Source organism: Diceros bicornis, chromosome 17, assembly GCF_020826845.1.
Source record: "Diceros bicornis minor isolate mBicDic1 chromosome 17, mDicBic1.mat.cur, whole genome shotgun sequence".
Lineage (NCBI taxonomy): Eukaryota > Metazoa > Chordata > Mammalia > Perissodactyla > Rhinocerotidae > Diceros > Diceros bicornis.
Window position 1 is genome coordinate 12,272,138 of NC_080756.1, and position 20,225 is coordinate 12,292,362.

A 20,225-nucleotide genomic window follows, 5' to 3' on the forward strand; every position below is an offset into this window, starting at 1 on the left:
CTCAGATCCCATCTTTGAGCCCAGTCAGCTACCTGCCTTTCAAGAAGGGATTTTAAGCTGGTCCCCCAAAGAGAAGACGTATGAGACAGACCTGGCTGTGCTTCAGTGGGTAGAGGAGCTGGAACAGCGGGTTATCCTGTCTGATCTGCAGATTCGGGTACACTGGGGCTGGCACTGGGTAGGGGGTTGTTGAGGGGAGGGTATTAATCTCTCATTCCCTGTTGTGAAGTGGGGATCCAGGGTTTTTCCTAAGTGACCTCCCATTACTCTAAATGGGTCACACTTTTTTCTATGCTTAATTTTCTTCCTGTACAATGAAGAGTTGATTATTCCTCTCTCCTACTGCAGGGCTGGACATGTCCTAGCCCAGACTCTACTCGTGAAGACTTGGCCTACTGTGAGCATCTGCCCGACTCCCAGGAGGATATCACCTGGAGAGGTCGAGGCAGGGAAGGTCTGGCACCCCAGCGTAAAACTACCAACCCTCTGGACCTGGCTGTGATGCGGCTGGCTGCCCTGGAGCAGAATGTGGAGCGGCGGGTACCTACGGGAGCCCCTCTGGCCAGCTCATGAGGTTGTGCTGGAGAAGGCCCTGCTCAGCACACCCAGTAGTGCCCCCCAGTGCACCACTACAGAGATGTGAGTGACTCCCCCCACCCCCCCCCATCATTGGTCTTGGGGAGAAGGGATACGTTTAATGGATCCTGCTCCTTATCCAAAGATCACCTCTGTCTCGATCCAGATCATATGAGATCACCCCTCGTATTCGGGCCTGGCGCCAGACGCTTGAACGGTGCCGAAGTGCAGCGCAGGTGTGCTTGTGCCTGGGCCAGCTGGAGAGGTCCATTGCCTGGGAGAAGTCCGTCAACAAAGTGGTAAGAGGCCAGAGAGCCTGGGAAGGCTGAGGAGGCAGCCAGCCAGGGTGGGCGGGGTCACTGGCAGGCGGAGGCTTGAGGGCTCACCTTGCATCCTCACAACCTTGGTCCAGACCTGTCTAGTTTGCCGGAAGGGTGACAACGATGAGTTTCTTCTGCTTTGTGATGGGTGTGACCGTGGCTGCCACATTTACTGCCATCGGCCCAAGATGGAGGCTGTCCCAGAAGGAGACTGGTTCTGTGCTGTCTGTTTGGCCCAGGTAAGGCTTTTGCTCTCTCATTCCCACTCCCAAGCAGAAGTCAGAGATTTTCTTTCCCATCCCATTGACCACCAGTCCTGCAAATATCACTTCCTACCATGCCTTTAGACTCTCCTTGCAGAGAGTTCCAGACTAGGTGCTAGGAGACCTGGGTTCTCGTCCTTCTTTGGACAAGTCGCTGAACTTCTATAGCCTCTGTTGCTTTCCTTTGTAAAATGGGAATGATTATACTCTTTCTTTTACCTATCTTACAGGATTATGTAAATAAATTCACACATGCTGGCTTACACATGCAAGTATTTTGAAGCCTCAATCACACTGAGACAAGTAGGGATTGTCATGAACTGGAGGGCAGGCAGAGTGTATCTCCAGCTGTTGCTGATCTTATCTTTTTTCTATCCTCAGCAGGTAGAGGGAGAATTCACTCAGAAGCCTGGTTTCCCAAAACGAGGCCAGAAGCGGAAAAGTAGTTATGTGCTGAACTTCCCAGAGGGTGACAGCCGCCGACGCCGGGTACTGTCAAGGGGCCGAGAAAGCCCAGCAGTGCCTCGGTACTCAGAAGAAGGGCTGTCCCCCTCCAAGCGGCGGCGCCTCTCCATGCGGAACCACCACAGTGATCTCACATTTTGCGAGTGAGTTGAGTGAATTCTGAGGACAACTGGCTCTATCTTTGCCAGAGTCAAGGGCCGGGAGGGGTCAGTGTATTTGCTTCCTGAGATGCAGCCATCACTATCCCTTTAACAATAGGATTATCTTGATGGAGATGGAGTCCCATGATGCAGCCTGGCCTTTCCTGGAGCCTGTGAACCCACGTTTGGTGAGTGGGTACCGGCGCATCATCAAAAACCCTATGGATTTTTCCACCATGCGGGAGCGGCTGCTCCGGGGAGGGTAAGTAGACATTGGCAACTCTCCCAGCTCCTCTGACACTGCTGTAACTCCTGCCCAGCTCACAGCTCTGCCTCCACCCCTGCCCAGGTACACCAGCTCAGAGGAGTTTGCGGCTGACGCACTCCTGGTCTTTGACAACTGCCAGACCTTCAACGAGGATGACTCTGAAGTGGGCAAAGCTGGGCACATCATGCGCCGCTTCTTCGAGAGCCGCTGGGAGGAGTTTTATCAGGGAAAACAGGCCAATCTGTGAGGCAAGGGAGGTGGGGAGTCACACTGTGGCATCTCCCTTGGCCCTCCAAACAAAAAACCCTGCCATTCTTACCTGCTGATGCTGCCCTGGGTCCAGACTCAAGTCAGAGGCATAACCCTGATTTTTGACCCTACCTTTGGCAGCACTTACATCCTCTTACCCCTACACCCCTTTCTCCCTTTCCTCCTCTCGCTCCTCAAATAAGAGGGACAGAGATGAGATCCTTCTGGACTGAAAGCCAAAAAAAGAAAGAAAAAATAATTTTTCCTTTGTTTTATTTCCTAATTAAAAATGAGGAGGAGGAAAGAAGTCCTTACTTCCTCCCCCCAGCTTCCTCTCCTTCCTTGTACATGCCCCAGCATTCTGGGGCTATTTAACAATAGCAATAGTTCTAGTGAATGTGTGAAACCGAGAAACACTCTGTACTGTGTGTGGACCCGCAGTGACGGCCAGTAAAGTGGACTTAACTCCTAAGTGTGTCGAGCCGGACACCGGGCCCTGAACATGCTGCTTCCATGTTCAGTCCCTTCCCTGCTTTTCTCTTTCTCTCTCTCATTTTTTCCTTTTCCCTCCTCTCCCCTCTTTCAGATTTTCTCTCATCCAATAATGTAAAACTATCGTGTACGGGTTCCTCCATCCATTTCCCCCAAATCTTTTTTTCCCTTCAAAGGAAAAAAAAAAGTTCAGAGGTCCCTGTCTTTCTCTCTGTCCTCATCTTCCCGCCAATAGCTATCCCCTCTATAATGTTGGCTACTCCTCACGCTGAGTTTCTAGCCTTTTCTAAAACTCAGTAGCTGGGGAGAGGGCAGGGAGGCACCCTGGGCCTTCTAGCCTCCTTCCCTACTTCTTACCCAAACCTCCCTCTTGGGAACTCCTCAGGGACAACTACTGCTGAGCTTGGGCGTACCCCCAAGATAGAGGCCAGGTAGCAATTGACTGGCCTCGGAGAGAGAGAGAGTCTGTGTGTGTGTGTGTGTGTGTGTGTGTGTGAGAGAGAGAGAGAGAGAGAGAGAGAGAGAGAGAGAGAGAGAGAGAGGATGCTGTGATTGTGCCCCTGTATTGTTTGATGGCATCCATTCAGTTTCCCCAAATATGTTTTTTTATTCCCACCTTACCCGTTGTTACAAACCATCACTTTTTTGTCTTTAGGAAACCACAGGAACAGTTTTTCTGGGTACAAGGCTGTGTGTCTCCTCTCTCTCCCAGTCATTTCTGTTCCAGCCTCTTCAAACTGTGCAATCTTTTCAGCAGGAACTCCCTCTCCTTTCAGTAGCTTTGAGTCTTAAGCTTTTGCAGGGAGGGGGGTAGAACTGGATCTTTTCCTAATCCCATGAGCTTCTGTGGGTTTAGTTGTGCTTTCCTTCCCTTATCTACTTCATACCCCAGGACCCCTTCCCCAGCAGCAGAGACCCCGGAGCACAAGAGAGTAGGGAGGAGGGGTTCTGGCTCCTCCACTGCCCTATGTGTGACTATGCCCAAGTTAAGCCCCAACATGTGCGAGGAAAGCTGCTAACTCCCAGCTCTAGCCACGGGCCCCTGGCCCCTGGCCCCCTGCTTTCCTGCTCAGCAGAGCCCCTCCCATCAGAGATTACGGGTACTTGCACTGGGGAGGTGGCTGCTGGCTGGCCCAAGCGGAGAGCTGAGGCATCTGAGAAATGTTCCATTGGTGGGGAGGGGGGTACCGGGTGAGGTGGAGCATTTCTCCTACTTCTGGCAGCACTGACTGGCCACTGAAGGGGGTAGGGGGCAGTGGAGGTCCTGGGGCAGCCCCTTATTCCTTTATGCCCCTTCTCCCCCATAGCCTATTTCTAAAGTCGCCTTTTCTGTCAGATAAACCTCAAAACTTTTAATTTTATTTGAGATTCCTTTTTTTTTTTTTGCTTTTAAATAAGAGGTGGATTGAAGAATATTTGAATTGACTTTATATTATGCATAAATATTTATATTTTATCTAAATAACTGCGCTGTAACAAACTTTGTGTTAGTCAGACGTTTGGAACTGTTAAGAGTTGGGGGCTCTTCTTGTTCCCCATGACAGTTCTCCCCTGGTATAAAATGTACTAGATTAATTTTATTGTTGGAGGCGAGGTGGACGGGGGAGTGAAATCGCAACTGTTCCTGCTTTGTGTTCCTCTCCCAGCTCCCTCTCTTCCCTAGGGACCAGGCACTCTTAAGGTAGGGTAGAGTCCTAGCCTCAGTTTGAAGAAGTGGGGCCTGAAGGGGGGTGGGGTGGGGCATGATCAAAGGGGCCATTTCTCACTTTTCTTTCCTCATCTTCACTGCCCCTTGAGCTAGGTGGATTTTTCTCTTCTTGACAAATAAGAGTATTTGGTAGGGAAGGCAGGTTAAAAAAAAATAACAAAACCCACCCCCTGCCCCTTTGTATCCCCTCCCCCTATCAGTCTGGTAACAGGAAGAAACCACACCATCAACACCAACAAGTTACCATGTTCCTTTTACAACAAAAGGGACTTGACTTTTTATATAACCAAATGTGGTGTTTTAGTGACTTTTTGATAATGTACAGTTTTTTGTGAATTTAAATTTATTTCTTTCTATATTTTTAGGACCAATCTCATTTTTAATAAGGTTAAAAAAAGGAAAAAAGTCTAGAGAAAAAAACTCCTGTTTTTGCCATGTGATGTTCCACAAGTGCAGCTGTAGAAAAGTGCTTGTCAGTTGAATAAAAACCACATTTGATAGAGATTCAAAAGACTCTGTGTATTTATCTTCCCTTCAATGTAGTTTATCACGTTTGCAAGGGGAAGGTGTTAGGGTGAGTATGACTGGTTTGGTGTAGGAGGCAGCAGGCAAGGGAGCAATATGCTCCTAAACTTCCAAGGTTTATCCTATCCCTAAACCTCCAAGCTTGGCCTTTCCTGTGCAGGAAGCATCAAAAGCAGAATTTCTGCTTATGTGGATGGAATAGGTTCTTAGTGCTCCTGGCTGAGGTGCTAGAGCAAAGTGGGATTCAGTGTGCCCAGTTCCTGCCTTGTGAGACATGGCCTTGGCTTGCTAAGCTGCCACTTGTGTTCCCGTAGTAGCAAATATGGGCCCTGTCACCAACTTCCCAGCTTCCACCCATGGATAAGACACCAGGAGGTAAATTGTTGTGTTTTATTTTAAAACAAAAGTTGAAATAAGACAAAACGAAGCTCTACCAAATTGTAGGGAAGGAACATGAGACTATCACAGGTCAGAAAAGGAAGAATAAGCTAGAAGGGAGGCACTGGCATAGACACGGGAAGAGTACAGAGTATAAAATTTTTCTGGGTAAAGAAAATATATAAAATGTGTTTGAGTATAAATTAAATTTAATTCCTGGGCCGGCCCCGTGGCTTAGCGGTTAAGTGTGCGCGCTCCGCTACTAGCGGCCCGGGTTAGGATCCCGGGCGCGCACTGACGCACCACTTCTCCGGCCATGCTGAGGCCGCATCCCACATACAGTAACTAGAAGGATGTGCAACTATAACCTACAACTATCTACTGGGGCTTTGGGGAAAAAGGAGGAGGATTGGCAATAGATGTTAGCTCAGAGCCGGTCTTCCTCAGCAAAAAGAGGAGGATTAGCATGGATGTTACTTCGGGGCTGATCTTCCTCACAAAAAAAAAAAAAAATTAATTCCTGTCCAAGGTGGTAAGTGCATGCAAGAGAGCACTCACCACTCAAAAAACATGTGTCTTGGGAGGATAGTAATGAGGCAAGAACTTTCTTCACTGAGGCTGAAAATCTCCTCCTCCAAGCTGGACGTTTTGTTCTGGTGAACCCTCTAAACTAACTGGAACAAGGTAGAGAAGGAACATCCTCTTCGAGCCCTAGAGAAATTACAAATGCTAGTGTTCCTGGGGGTGGCTCCCAAGCATTAGTTAATCTCCTAGGCAGTCATGACACGGCCTACCCTGCTGGCCTACCACAGCAAGACCTAAGTGAAGAGTTCACACTATGCTAGGGTGGTTAATGAGCAAAAAATCCCAAAGACGACATTCTAGAAGTAGAAATAACCAAGTTTTTGCATTTGATCATGAGCCCTGTCTAGCCCCCAGCTTCCTAACCCTCGTGACGGGAAGGAGAGAGTAAAGGATAGATGTAAACCAGGTGCTTGTGTCCTTGCTGAATTGTGAAATTGTGAGGTAGATCTGTAACAAGGACAAGGAAGTTCTGGGATATGCTTGGAGAATGAAGGTTTATTCAGAACAAGTGGATATGCCAGGGAGAAAGGACAGTGGTAAATGGCCTGAGAGGGGGCCTAGCTTTCTCACTACTACAGTCATGTGGGGACCACCCTAGGGCAGTACAGGAAAATTCAGCAACGATCAGAAGGGTGCTAGACCTCACAGGCCGGTCTCAGCTGCTGAAGGAAGACCCTCCTACGAAAAGAAGGGGTGAAAACTGAGTAAATATGAGAGAGCTGCTAATTGCTTGGAAGAACATAAAATTTGGGAAACACAAATGGAGTAAATGGTTCAAGATGGAATCAGGAAGAATCTGTGACAAGGCACAAGATTTAACACCTAGCCCTTACAGACTGGCTTTCATACCACGCACCCTCTTCTCTAAAGCTGGTCTAGCAGAGCCTGGGGACAAGCTTTGACCTGATCACCAACCCAAGTTTATTGCCCTTGATTAAGAAGGTCAAAGTAGCCCCTCATGAGTGCAATCCTGCTGCTCTCCCAGAAGGTGGGACATGTGCAGAAGAGAGTAGCAATGATTTTTTTCTGGGAGACTAGATTCCACTGTTGGGGACCCCTGCAACATTCCATTCCAGCAAGGCCTCAGCACCTTTGTGGTGCAAAGTAACAACCCACATGTAGGCCCCCAAAGGGGTGACACTGAAGCACAGGGAGTGAGCACTCCAGGCACCAAGGAGGTGAATGAGCTCACCCATCAGGAAGTTAGGAAAGGAAGAGGAATGCAACCGGGCTGGGGTGGCCCAACCCAGGTTTGATCGGTAAAGCAGCAAAGTCTAGTCTTCACCCTCAGTGCAAGTAATGTCCTCCTACCTACCTACCACCCCTATCTATTACTGATAAGGGCTCTTACCTCTTCAGAGCCACAAGGCTTCCTAGTCTGGGCAGCTCTTCAAATTCTTTGGTTAAAAATAACATCTCTCCCCATCATCATTCCCACATCTTCCCTCCCTAAGCTCCATCACACCCTAATCAGCCTAGGGTCTGAGTATCATCTCAGAGCATGAGAGGAGCAGTAATAACACTGGCATGAGATGGGACAGGCACGCTCTGAGCCTATCTGGGGAAGGGACACTGGTATGTTCTGTTTAATTGAAAACAGAAAAACACAAAGTACTAAAATATTTTAAGAATGTTATGAGTAGGGGCGAGATGTGAAGTGCAGAGAGTATGGTCTGGGCTCCATGAAGACAGGATTCAGAAAACACTGGGCAGAGTGTTCAAGAGCCCAGGCAGAGGCTGGGAGCTTGAAGGCTCCCCTACAATTCCTCTCCCACCACTGCCACCAGTAGGCTATTTCATGAGAGAAAGTACCCCTCATTCCTTTTCTCTGCGTTCTCCCATCACTCACTCATGTTATGAACTAATTGTTAGAAATGAACTAACAACTAGGGAAAAAATATTAGTATAACCCAAAAACACCAAGAAAAAATTCCACAATGCCATTAACCACTACAAAAATAACTTCAGGCTCCCCATCATTTCCCAGGCCCAAACCTGCCCAATGCAGAAACACGCATTAATAGAATCCATTAAGTAGATGCACATGAGAAGAACACAAAAAATACAACTTCAGAATTTAAAACAAAACAAAGCAAAATCACGGCCATTTGAATATTTTTTTAAATACAGAGAAAGCAGAATCAGGAGTTCTGGGAGGCAGAGAAGGGGCAGCAGTGACATCAACAGTTTCCATCCATGAAAGGCCCCAACTGCACCAAACCTCCTAGCAGAGCAAGTTTCCCCAAACTATCAATCAAATGAACAGGATTCTAGATTTTTCTTTTTCTTCCACGCCACTGACAAGAAATCTATGGTGTACTTCCCTTGACTAAGGGCTGGAGACTCAGAAATGAGCTACCTGCCCAGCTAAACCCTTCTAGAAGGTTACTGAGCGTGGGGCTGTTGTACATTGGATAAGCCCTTCCTGAGTTTGGAAGCACCCATGAAAAAATAGTGGCAATTTTGTCCTTTACACCTAACATCCTACCCATTGTCCCCCACTCCCTTACCCCTAGGATGTACAAAAGGACAGTCTAGGGATAGGGAGCATTGAGAGTCTCAATTCTGGGATGGGTGGGAGGGAAGGGAAAGCTGGGCCCAAGCTCTGTGTACAGCTCCCCGCCCCCAATATCATCTTCCTCTCCCTACAGCCACGCTAATGAACACCTGTCTCTCCATCTGAATGTCCAGTGGAAAGGCACCTGACCCTGAAGTGAAGGGGGGCAGAACTCTCCATTCAGTGCATAAGTGAGTGACTTGGGAGAAGACAGGTGCAGGATCTTATTTCCTAGGAGATGGGCAAAGGCTTTCTCCTGTCTGTCTCCATGTACACAGAGTCAGGTCTTGCAACAAGACATGGAATTAAAGAGCAAAAAATGGACTTTTTTAAAGGACTCCTGACCTTGAAAATAATGAGATAGGCTTCACTGCCCTTTTCTATCCTAGCTCCCTGTTGTCCTTCCACAAGAAGGAAAATTATTTTTGATGTCCTGGTTCCTTGGAAAAGGGGCCCAAACATACCAGGGCAGGGCAGGTTGCTCTGGACAGTTACAGAGAGCTTTGTCCTTTCCCACCCCTGCACTGCACACACAGAACAGTCCCCACTCAGTCCCTCTGAATGTGTGTGTGCATGTGGCATGCGCACAACAGTACAAGCCTTTCAAGGACAGCTCTTGCTGTATGCAGAAGTGTCAAAGGTCAAAGCCTAGGGAAAATTCAAGGACCCTCTAGTTGCATGACTGTCAAAAGGCACTGTGTGTCCACGGTTGGGGTGGGAATTTACCAAGTGATCTGCTACAGGAGTGACGGACACCTTCTATACCCAGGTTTTTCAATCTTGGCACTACTGACATTTTGAGCCACATAATTCTTTGCTGGGGGAGTTGGGGCTGTCCTGTGCACTATAGGATCTTTAGCAGCATCCCTGGTCTCTAGCCACTAGCTGCCAGTAGCACACAGCCCCCACTCCCAGGCATGACAATCAGAAATGTCTCCAGAGATTGTCAATGGCCTCCAGGGGACAAAACCACCTCCTTGAGAACCACTGGTCTAGAGGTAAAGCAGCTGACCTTCCACAGTGGGGAAGAAGCCTAAGTGGATTCGGCAAGGTCACAACTGGAAAGGCTCTGAGTACAGTAATGTGCGATGGGGAGGAGAAGGGCCTGAGACCCAGGGCAAAAAAGAAGGTCCTCCAGGAAGCAGGAAAACAAGTGTTCCTGAAAAGCTGTAGTGGGAGAAGATTCTTCCTCAAGAGTGCGTTGGCCTTGGCCGTGAGAAGAATTAGTCAGAAGTCAGTAAGTCCACCCTTCTGGAACTTGCCAAAGAAGACCTACTCTTCATCCAATTTTGGCTCAAGGATGGCTTCCAAAGGATGTGGGATTGTCTCTAATAAGCCTGGGTCACATCTCTGCTTCCTGAAGGTGAAGTCTAGTCTTTTCTCCCAGGATGTGGCGGGGCAGAGGGAGGAAAAGCGACTTCCACTGCCTGCTTCATGTTCTACCTGTTCCTTGCCCAGTCCCCAAAAATTCCATAGGAAATTTCATTCCAAAAAAATTTCAGAAAATTAAAAATTATAAAAAGGCAAAGTATGCAGGCTCTACTGTATGGAAAAGAGAAAAAGAACAATCTGGATGAGACAAAGAAGGCATAAAATATGTGAAGAAGAGATGGGAGATGTGAGTCAAGAGCTTTATAAAACAAAATTTCAAAAGTCTGCATATTTTCTTACACACACCAAAAAGGTCCATAACTAAATTCAGTAAGAAGGGCCCACAGTCAGACTCCTTCATCCGTATTCTAGCACCACACCTTTCTTTTTCTTTTTTTTTTAGAGGAGAATTTATGAAATTTTTATAACAAATTTTTTTAAAGCCTCCCCAAATAAGTCCAACACATTAAAAACTGTTAAGAAGCAGCTCCAGCCACCATATCTCTTTGGGGTATATATTGCTGTTAAAAAACAAAAAAACAAAAAAAACATAAAATTTTCTTTTCAAAAGAAAGAAAAAAAGTGTTTTTGATCTCCTTGAAGCTAGCACACACAGAAAGTGACGGTCCCCCCGGCTCCGTTAGGGATGGAGAATAGCAGAGGGCAGGAGTGCAGAGATTCCTTTTTCTAGGCCCAGGCCTGTGAAAAATCATGGCCAAGCGTCAGTCCTTAGCAGAGCCCACAGATGGTCTGTATTCCGGGTTAGCCCTCTGGAGTCTGGGAACATCAGCATCTCCAAGAATTCATTTGTATTCAACAAAGATGGGAGGGGAGTTTCCTAAAGGAGGCATAAGCCAGAGAGGGTAGGAAGGGGAGATGACAAATATGAGAACCTGTCTGACTTCAGGCTGCTCAGCACACCCCGCCCCTCAGCGTGTGGTTCTTACCGCTGTTACTTGTTGAACTGGAAAGAATAGACCCCATGGTCTGAGGGAGCATCCACCGTCACTTGATTTTGCTGGCCACTGCTCTCCTGAACCACAGCCAAGGGGGACAGTCACCTGGTGCATTCCTTTCCTCACCTCCCACTGAAGCAGCCTAGCTAAAACCCTCCCAGAGTTGAGTGCCCTCCCTGACCTACGCACTCCCACACACACACGCACACATGTGCGCGCACTCACAGCATTACTTCCCCAACATTTAGAGCGGCCTATCCTCTTCCCAAGACACACTAGTCAACACACACAGCATCCTGGTATTAACTACTATCTGGCTAAACGTGAGGAAGGGCCTCATTCAAGGACACAGATGAAGTCTTTCTTTCCTACATTCTTCACATACCTACCAGCTATTTGTGACCACAGAATCAGCATCCCTGTGAGAGGAAGATCTTGATCGGGGGAAAATCTGCCTCTGTTCATTTTCCTACTCTCAATCCAAAGCGATTATAAGGCTCTTACCTCAACTGAAACACTGGAAGAAGGCACAGGGGTGAACTGGGAAACGTAAGCTCCTTGCACAGCTGCAGCTGTTGGCATATACTAGCACAAGAAACATCAGTGAGCTGACAGCAGTGGTCCTTGGCTACATTTAAAGCACCTGGGGAACTTTAAAAAATCCTGATGCCTGTGTTCCATCTCCAGAGATTCTAGTTTAATTGTCTAATTTAATTGTGCTTTTTAAAAGCACTTCAGGTGGTTCTAAAGTACACTGGCTTAGAGAGACTTCTACCTACATGACTTCCTTTCCTCCTCTTTCCATACTGTCTTCTGCTTTTCCTCAATGCACTGCCTTGTCTGCCTTTAAGCCCTCCTGTGCAAATCAGAATGCGGCAGACCTACAAGAAACCCAATGAGCTTCATCTATTCTTCTTGTTACTATTTTGATAAGGATTTCTAGGAAATGTGTATGAACTCCTAGATAAACTAATATGTAGACAGAAACACTATTTGTTTAGTTTCATGAGTAGGAATCAGTTAAAAGAAGTGGGCTGGGGAGCAGAATGGCTGTATTCCTGGCTCATGGATTACTTTTTAGTTTCTCTCCCATTCTGAGTGTGCCTTCAATGATGCTGAAGTGATTCCCAACCTCATTCATAAGTATTTACAGCTGAAGAATTTTACAAAGGTATTCCTTCCTCGGTAGGAGTTGATAATCAAAAATATCCTGCTTTACCGTGCCTGTGCTGCTGAGGGAGAGGTGGCCCAATTGCTGGGTAAGAGGTCCCATCACGGAGGCAGGCTGGAGAGAAATGGGGTGATCCATCCCTGGCGTCAGAACTGAACCCTAGAGGAAGCAACAAAGGACAGGGTTAGTTGGCAGCATCCCGTGAGGCTGCCTGAAGCAGTGATTCATAGCTACCACGACAGACATTTCAAAATCCTTGGAAATGATAGGTGAGCAGTAACCCAACTATGCAACAGGAATAGGCACTCTGCCCATCAGTCTGGAGGGATCCTTCTCTCAGAACAACAAACTCACAGAATTTAAGGTCATACACCTGGGCTGCGTAAGAGACTGGGCCAAAACTCACACCCACATCTCCTGTCATCAAATCTCATTGTTTTTCTTTACATCAAATTGCCTCTTTGGCTTTTGCCCACTTCTGAACACTCACTGAAGGCTGCATGAGGTATGACTGGTGATGCATCCAAGACGGGTTAGGTACTTGTAGAGGAGATGTCTGAGTTACTCTCTAATGCAAACAAAAACAAAAACGTTAATTGTCTAGAAACTATGTTTCACCCAATGTTCCGACAATGTTCAGCAAAACTCAGAAAAAGTTGAAGTGCCCTCTCAGAAGATAGAAACATTAACTCTTTAAAAAATATTAGCAACTCTTACACCTCAACAAATTACACAATTTAAAAACGGGCAAGGAACTTGAATAGATATTTCTCTAAGAAGATACACAAATGGCCACTAAGCACATGAAAGAGTCTCCACACCATTACTCACGAGGGAAATGTAAATCAAAACACAATGAGATACCACTTCACACCCACTAGGATGGCTATAATTAAAAGGACAGAATAACAAGTGTTATACACTGTGGAAGGGAATGTAAAATGGTGCCACGGCTTTAGAAAATAGTTTGGCAGTTCCTCAAAAAGTTAAACATAGAGGTACTATGTAACTCAGCAATTCCACTCATAGGTATATAGCCAAGAGAAATGAAAACATGTCCACACAATAATTGTACACAAATGTTCATAGCGGTATTATTCATAATAGCTAAAAGGTGGAAACAACTCAAATGGCCATCAACTGATAAATGGATAACAAAATGTAGTATATCCATACAATGGAATATAATTCAATCATAAAAAAAGAAAGTACTGATACATGCTACAACATGAACAAACCTTGAAAACATGCTAAGTGAAAGAAGCCAGACACAAAAGACATATATTGTGTGCTTCCATTTATATGAAATTGTCCAGAATAGGCAAATCTATAGACACAGAAAGTGTGTGGTTGCCTAGGGGTAGGGGAAAATGGGGAATGACTACTAATGGGTACAGAGTTTCTTTCTGAGGTGATGAAATGTTCTGGAATTAGACAGTGGTGATAGTTGCATAACTTTGTAAATATACTAAAAACTACTGACTTGTACACTTTAAAAGAATAAAGAGAATTTTATGGTATGTGAATTATATCTCAATTTTAAAATACAAAAAAAATTAGCAATGAGAAGCTAGAAATGAATCACAAGTAGGGTTTATTCCATGAATGTAAGGATTGTTCAAGATCAGAAACTGTATAAATATAAGTCAAAACTGAAGGAAAAAACCATAGTGTAATATTAGATGCTGAAAAGACATTTGAGAAAATTCAGGAGCCATTTATTTAAAAAAAAATCACAAAGTCAAATAGAGACTACAAAGAAACTACTTACAAATATTAAAGACTATTACCAAAAACTAGCCACTAATATTAACCTAATAGAGAAATATTAAAACCACTGCAATTATAGTAACCTATCTTATAGTAAGGTCAAATGCAATTAGATAAGAACACAATTGCCATAAAATTGGAAAGGAAGAAAAAACCTTTATTTTGCACTGATGATATAATTGAATACCTAAAAAACCTGAGAGATTCAAGTAAAAAAACTCTAGTAGTACTAAGAGGATTTGGTGACTTAGCTGTATACAAGAGAGATGAACACAAGTCAACAGCTTTCCTTCCATGTATCAATAAGCATATAGAAATGCTTATAAAAATTACAGAAACTTAGGAATATATTTAACAAGAAAAGTGTTAGACCTACATAAACAAAACTAAAATCTTACTGAAGGACATAAAGATTTGAAAACATGAAAAGAAATACCATACCTTGGGTGAAAAGACTTAATGCTTTTTTAAAAAGTCAATTCTGTTTAATACATAGATTTAATGTAATTCCTATTAAAATCCTTGCATATTTTAAAAAATTAGATTAAAATAAACTTAATACAGAAGAATAAATGCCAAAAAATAGCAAAGAAAAATATGAAAGAGTGGAGGAGAGGGCTTTGTCTTATCAAATATTAGAACATATTACAAAAGTCAATGTGATCAAATCAATACATTATTGGAATAGGAACAGACACAATATCATTGGAAGAGAATAAAGAATACAGAAATAAATCCCAGTATTTATTATATGACAAAGGTGGCATTTCAATTGGGGAAAGGATGGATTATTTAATAATCTGGTGCTAGGACAACTGATTAACATTTTTAAAGAAAATACAAAAGGACCCCTAACTTATGCCATATACAAAAAGAAATTCCTGGGCCGACCCAGTGGCGCAAGCGGTTAAGTGCGTGCGTTCCTCTGTGGCGGCCCAGGGTTCGCCGGTTCGGATCCCGGGCGTGCACCGATGCACTCTTGGCAAGCCATGCTGTGGCGGTGTCCCATATAAAGTGGAGGTAGACGGGCACGGATGTTAGCCCAGGGCCAGTCTTCCTCAGCAAAAAATAAAAGAGGAGGATTGGCAGATGTTAGCACAGGGCTGATCTCCTCACAAAAAATAAATAAATAAATAAATAAATTCCTGATGATTACACAATTAAATGTAAAAAAATGAAATAAATCTTAGAGACCATATGTGCAATATGGGGATTGGAGAGTTTTTTTTTTTTTTTTGGTGAAGAAGATTGGCCCCTGAGCTAACATCCGTTGCCAATCCTCCTCTTTTTGCTGAGGAAGATTGGCCCTGAGCTAACAGCTGTGCCCATCTTCCTCTACTTTGTATGTGGGACACCACCACAGCATGGCTTGATGAGCGGTGCATAAGTCTGTGCCCGGGATCCGAACCCATGAACCCCAGGCAGCAGAAGCAGAGTGCGCAAACTTAACCACTACACCACCAGGCCGGCCCCTGGGAAGAGCTTTTTAATTAAGAAAGTCAAAAGCTATGAGTGAAAAAGCAGACATATTTAACTCTATATAAATTTTAAACTTTACCAGCAGCAGTAGCAGCAGGAGCAGCATCTGGGAACTTGTTAAAAATACACATTCTTGCCTCCCACCCTAGACTTACTGAATCAGAAATTCTTGTTAAGGTGCCCAGCAACCTAGGCTTAATAAGCTCTCCAAGTGATTCTGATGCATAGCTGGTTTGAAGACCACAAAGTCAATGGACAAAAGTTAAATTTGGGGGCCGGACCCGTGGCTTAGCGGTTAAGTGCGTGCGCTCTGCCGCTGGCGGCCCGGGTTCGGATCCCGGGCACGCACCGACATACCGCTTCTCCGGCCATGCTGAGGCCGCATCCCACACACAGCAACTAGAAGGATGTGCAGCTATGACATACAACTATCTACTGGGGCTTTGGGGGGAAATAAATAAATAAATAAAATTATAAAAAAAGTTAAATTTGGAACAAAATACTTGTAACAAAGATAACATTCAGAGGATTAATACTTATAATATACAAATAGTTTTTTAAGTTGATAGGAAAAAAATAACCAGACAGAAAAATGGGCCAAGCGTATAAAGAGCAAATCAAAATATAACAAACATTAAAAAAAAATGCTTAAACTTAGCTGCAGTCAGAGAAGCACAAATTAAGGTAACACTGCACTTTATATCCATCAAGATAGGAAAAATTTAAAAAGAGCAATATCATCTACAGCTGGAGGGAGTTGCGTACTCTCATACGTTGCTAGTGGATATGTGATTGACACAGCCTTTGTGGAAAGCAATCTGGCAACATCTGTAAAACTGAAAGGTCATATATTATTCAACCTAGCAATTCCACTCCTCGGACTCCAGCCCCCAGAAATAAAAGCACTTGCATGTAAGGATATAGGCACAAGGATGTTTACTGGAGCATTATCTGGACGAGAAAAGAACTGAAATCCAAGTGAATGCCCTTCACTGGGGAATAGCTGGAGAATTCTGATATATCTGCAGCATGAAATATAATGCAACTATTAAAAAAAGAAATAGTTAGAACACAGGATCTCAACATTACCTGCAGCAGAATCACCTGAAGGGGCTGTTAAAACTTAGATTGCTAGGACCCATCCCCAGAGTTTCTAATTCAGTAGATCTGGGATGGAGTCCAAGAATTTGTGTTCCTAAAATTCCCAGATGATGCTGATATTGCTGGTCCTGGGACCACACTTTGAGAATCACTGGTTTACTTTTAAGTGAGAAGAGTAAAATGTAAAAAATATATTTAACATGGTCTAATTTTTGTAAAATAAACAATGACTTTCAAAACACTATACATGTGTGTATATGCACATGAAGAAAAATATGGAAAATAGTAGGAAATTAACATGGGTTTACTTATCAGGTGGTGGACAGAGAGTAAGAGGATGCTACTACAACAGTCTATATATACATAATGTGATCACAGGTTATGCTTTTACATAAAATTATTTGTGTGTAATATGTATAAAGGAAAAACCAAAAACAACAAGTAGTTTCCAGCCTAAACTCCTTCATCTAAAACACTATGATAGGGAAAATTAGCACACTCTTTTTTGGGCATATACATACCTGATATGAAGACACAGGAGATGGAAGATATGGGGAGAGTGCAGACTGAGCAAGCATCCTGTTGGAGGTGATGTTATAAGGAGCTGGGTAAAACCTGTAGGAAGGAAACTCATCAATAAAAAGTCACAGGAAACCAAGAAGGTAAGAGCCCTCACTGATAGACACAGCAACTTCCCACTAACTACTGTTTAAAAATCAAGATGAGGGCCGGCCCCATGGCCTAGGGGTTGAGTTGGGCATGCTCCACTTTGGCGGCCTGGGTTCAGTTCCTGGGCGCGGACCCACAGCACTCATCGGCAGCCATGCTGTGGTGGAGACCCATGTGCAAAATGGAGGAGGACTGGCACAGATGTTAGCTCAGGGCAAATCTTCCTTAAGCAAAAAGAGGAAGATGGGCAAGAGATGTTGGCTTAGGGCGAATCTTCCTCAGCAAAAAAATTAAAGAAAAAAAATCAAGATGAAATATCAGAGTGCCTGGACACAGGCTATTGTCATTTTCAGGTGGCCTGATTATATAAAACACGCTTACCCGTTCTGAAGAGCTGTAGTGGGGTCATAGGTCAAGGCCATACCACCCTATAAATAAAGAACACAGTGTTCAAATTGTGAGCACTTGGGTGAAAACAGGAGCAAGTCCAGAATGTCAAGGCTGGGATGTATTTGGCTCAACTGATTAAAGTGAAGTCTGGACATGTCCCACTACAGCTGTTCCAGAGTTTTTCTGGTTGTAAAATCCCACTCAAGACCCACAGTGAAGAACATGGTAAGCAGCCAGCATCTCTCAGTTACATACTGTAGCTCTCAAGCTTGCCAACTAAGCTCACAGAAATCAGGCCATGGTAATTTCCATTTCACTTTAATGTTCTTAGTACTCCTGTCTCCTCAGAGGTCCTCTTACCATGTCTCCATTCCTTGGCCAGGCACGTCCATTTTGCACAAATTTTCCTTGGTTCTGTCGTTTCTTTGGACCACCATCAGCAAATTTGCAAAGCAAAGGATCAGATGGGGCTGCCAAGAGAGAAAGTAGACAGGCAGCTGAGTCCCACCTCACTTAGCCCACTCACACTCATGCAAAACTCCTCCAGAATCTTCACTGGAAGTAACAACCTGTGGCCCTCTCAGCCTGATTCCCAGATGCCTCACCTGGTACTCCAGGGGGTGTCTTAATATATTTTCCATTAAAGTGGGTGATGATGGCTTCACACTTCTCTGTGGACTCCATCCTAAGGAGCACAAGAGGGGTTAGGCTCTAGCTTCTCCAGGATCTATGCTCTCCCTACATTCAAAGAGAAAGCTCTAAGTTCCCAGCCCCACAAATGCTCCAAAAGTTGTGACTATAGAAACAGTTTCTTCCACACAAATCTAGAAGAGGCAACCCCAGCTTCTAATGAAGGTTCTCTTAACTGGCTCCTGTAGGGGTCCTGAAAGGATTAATGGAGATCTTCAAGATATGAATATTCCAAAGAAGATACTGATGGATGGGCCTAGTATTGTGTCTGGTTCATAAATAAGAATACAATAAATAGTGGCTGTTACCATTAGTTTTTATTACAAAATTCCTAATGGAAATTGTTCCCTCAGTCTGATAAAACTGCACAAGCTAAGAATATGCCAATATTTATTATGCGCTTCTGGTTATAACTACCAAGGTTTAACTAGCTACTGATAACATCATTAAGATTTCACGCATCTGTAGGAGGAAAGAGTAGTAAGACAGGGTTTATGGTCCATAGTGATAGAAAAAACAATGTTGGGAACCACTGAGTTAAAGTATCTTGTTGGGGAAAGAGGACTGAGTAAGGAATCAGAAAATCTAGATTCCAGCACCAGTTCACCACCCAAAGCTCTGTGAGTTAGGACATGCATAAAAACCCTTTGAACCCATTCCTCATTTCTGCTTTAGAGATAATATCCCCCTACCCTACTACACAGGGTTCTACAGATCAAATGAGATAATGTATATAAATGTGTTCTAAAAATTATAAAGGCCTATTTAATACAAGGTACGGTATCTTCCTCTCTTTCCATATTTAAAGTAAGTCTTAGACTATTTTCCATGCCAATAACCACTAAAAATATGAACCATTCCTATGAAGGCGGTCACTAAAAAAAGGACTCAAACGGAACCCTTAAGAGAAACTACATTAGGTATCCTAGAGCGGTAGTCTTTAGTTGGGTTACTCCTACTCCTTAGTCTTTCAAAGGGTGAGCAGGCATGGAGAGTTTTAAAAGAATGACTTTCAGAACCTCAACTTCCTCATAAACTCTTTCCTAAAACTGATCTTCCTGTAAGAGAGCTCATGATCACTTAACGATCAAGGCTCAAGTCCTCTCTCACAACCACTCCTCTCAATTTACTTCACACTCATCCCAAAACTCAACATGAGGCATTGATGACTGAGTTACAAATCTTTTTCTAAGTCAGATGTTACCAATTTTTCCTTCCAACAAAGCTGAAGGATGCAGCAAGTTGTCAACTGACACAGAAAAAAATCAGTTTTGGTAACAGATCACCCTGGTTCTTGGCATATAATTCAGAAGGAATTCAAAGAATTCCTATTTTAACAAAACTAAACTCCATTCCCATTTACTTATTTATGTAAACAAGGTTTCTCAGAGTGAAAACAAAAAACAGGAATAGAACCGATATTAAACCCCATCTTATTATAGCCGTCAACATATTCACTGATGGCTACATGACCTAATTAGAAAAATCTAAACAAAATAAAACTTATCCATGTCACAGAAGCATTTCCAATAAAATTTACTTTATATAAAATAATTTTGTATTGGGCCGCCCGGTGGCACAGCAGTTAAGTGTGCGCACTCCACCTCAGCGGCCCATGGTTCGCAGGTTCAGATCCTGGGCACGCACCGACGCACCGCTTGTCAAGCCATGCTGTGGCCGCATCCCATATAAAGTAGAGGAAGATGGGCACAGATGTTAGCCCAGGGCCAATTTTCCTCAACAAAAAAGAGGAGGATTGGTGACAGATGTTAGCTCAGGGCTGATCTTCCTCACAAAAAATAAAAATAAAATAAAATAATTTTGTATCAACATTTTAATATATTTATGCTGTTTGAGGAAACTGTGAACTAATAATTATAAAGATAATTCTTATGGGTTAATACATATAGCCCTCATGGCCACAGGAAAAAAATTAATTACATATTTTTGTTGCAGTGAAGTATGACAGAATGATCCACAAAAAGACTTTCAGAGCTGGCCCAGTGGTGTAGTGGTTATGTTTGCGCGCTCCGCTTTGGTGGCCTGGGATTTGCAGGTTCAGATATGCACTGCTTATCAAGCCATGCTGTGGCAGCGTCCCT

The 20,225-nt window shown here is 44.1% G+C and overlaps 2 protein-coding genes across 6 annotated transcripts in view; one reads left to right on the top strand and one right to left on the bottom strand.

The window, feature by feature from the left end:
* Positions 1–4,985, top strand: part of BAZ2A (bromodomain adjacent to zinc finger domain 2A) — a 34,540-nt gene extending 29,555 nt beyond the window's left edge. Inside the window, 8 exon segments of the mRNA XM_058557885.1 lie at positions 6–157; positions 349–540; positions 542–639; positions 743–875; positions 989–1,135; positions 1,541–1,767; positions 1,883–2,026; positions 2,114–4,985. Of these exon segments, the coding sequence (XP_058413868.1) occupies positions 6–157; positions 349–540; positions 542–639; positions 743–875; positions 989–1,135; positions 1,541–1,767; positions 1,883–2,026; positions 2,114–2,279 (1,259 nt within the window). The 3' untranslated portion in view covers positions 2,280–4,985.
* A 3,087-nt stretch (positions 4,986–8,072) lies between these two features.
* RBMS2 (RNA binding motif single stranded interacting protein 2) overlaps positions 8,073–20,225 on the bottom strand; it is a 90,218-nt gene continuing 78,065 nt past the window's right edge. For all 5 annotated transcript variants that reach the window (XM_058557907.1, XM_058557908.1, XM_058557909.1 and 2 more), the window contains 8 exons: positions 18,039–18,118; positions 17,794–17,903; positions 17,425–17,471; positions 16,896–16,989; positions 12,515–12,592; positions 12,073–12,183; positions 11,358–11,438; positions 8,073–10,930 (listed from right to left, as the gene is read on the bottom strand). In XM_058557907.1, coding sequence (XP_058413890.1) covers positions 10,850–10,930; positions 11,358–11,438; positions 12,073–12,183; positions 12,515–12,592; positions 16,896–16,989; positions 17,425–17,471; positions 17,794–17,903; positions 18,039–18,118 — 682 coding nt within the window. In that variant the 3' untranslated portion in view covers positions 8,073–10,849. The remainder of the gene's footprint in view (positions 10,931–11,357; positions 11,439–12,072; positions 12,184–12,514; positions 12,593–16,895; positions 16,990–17,424; positions 17,472–17,793; positions 17,904–18,038; positions 18,119–20,225) is intronic.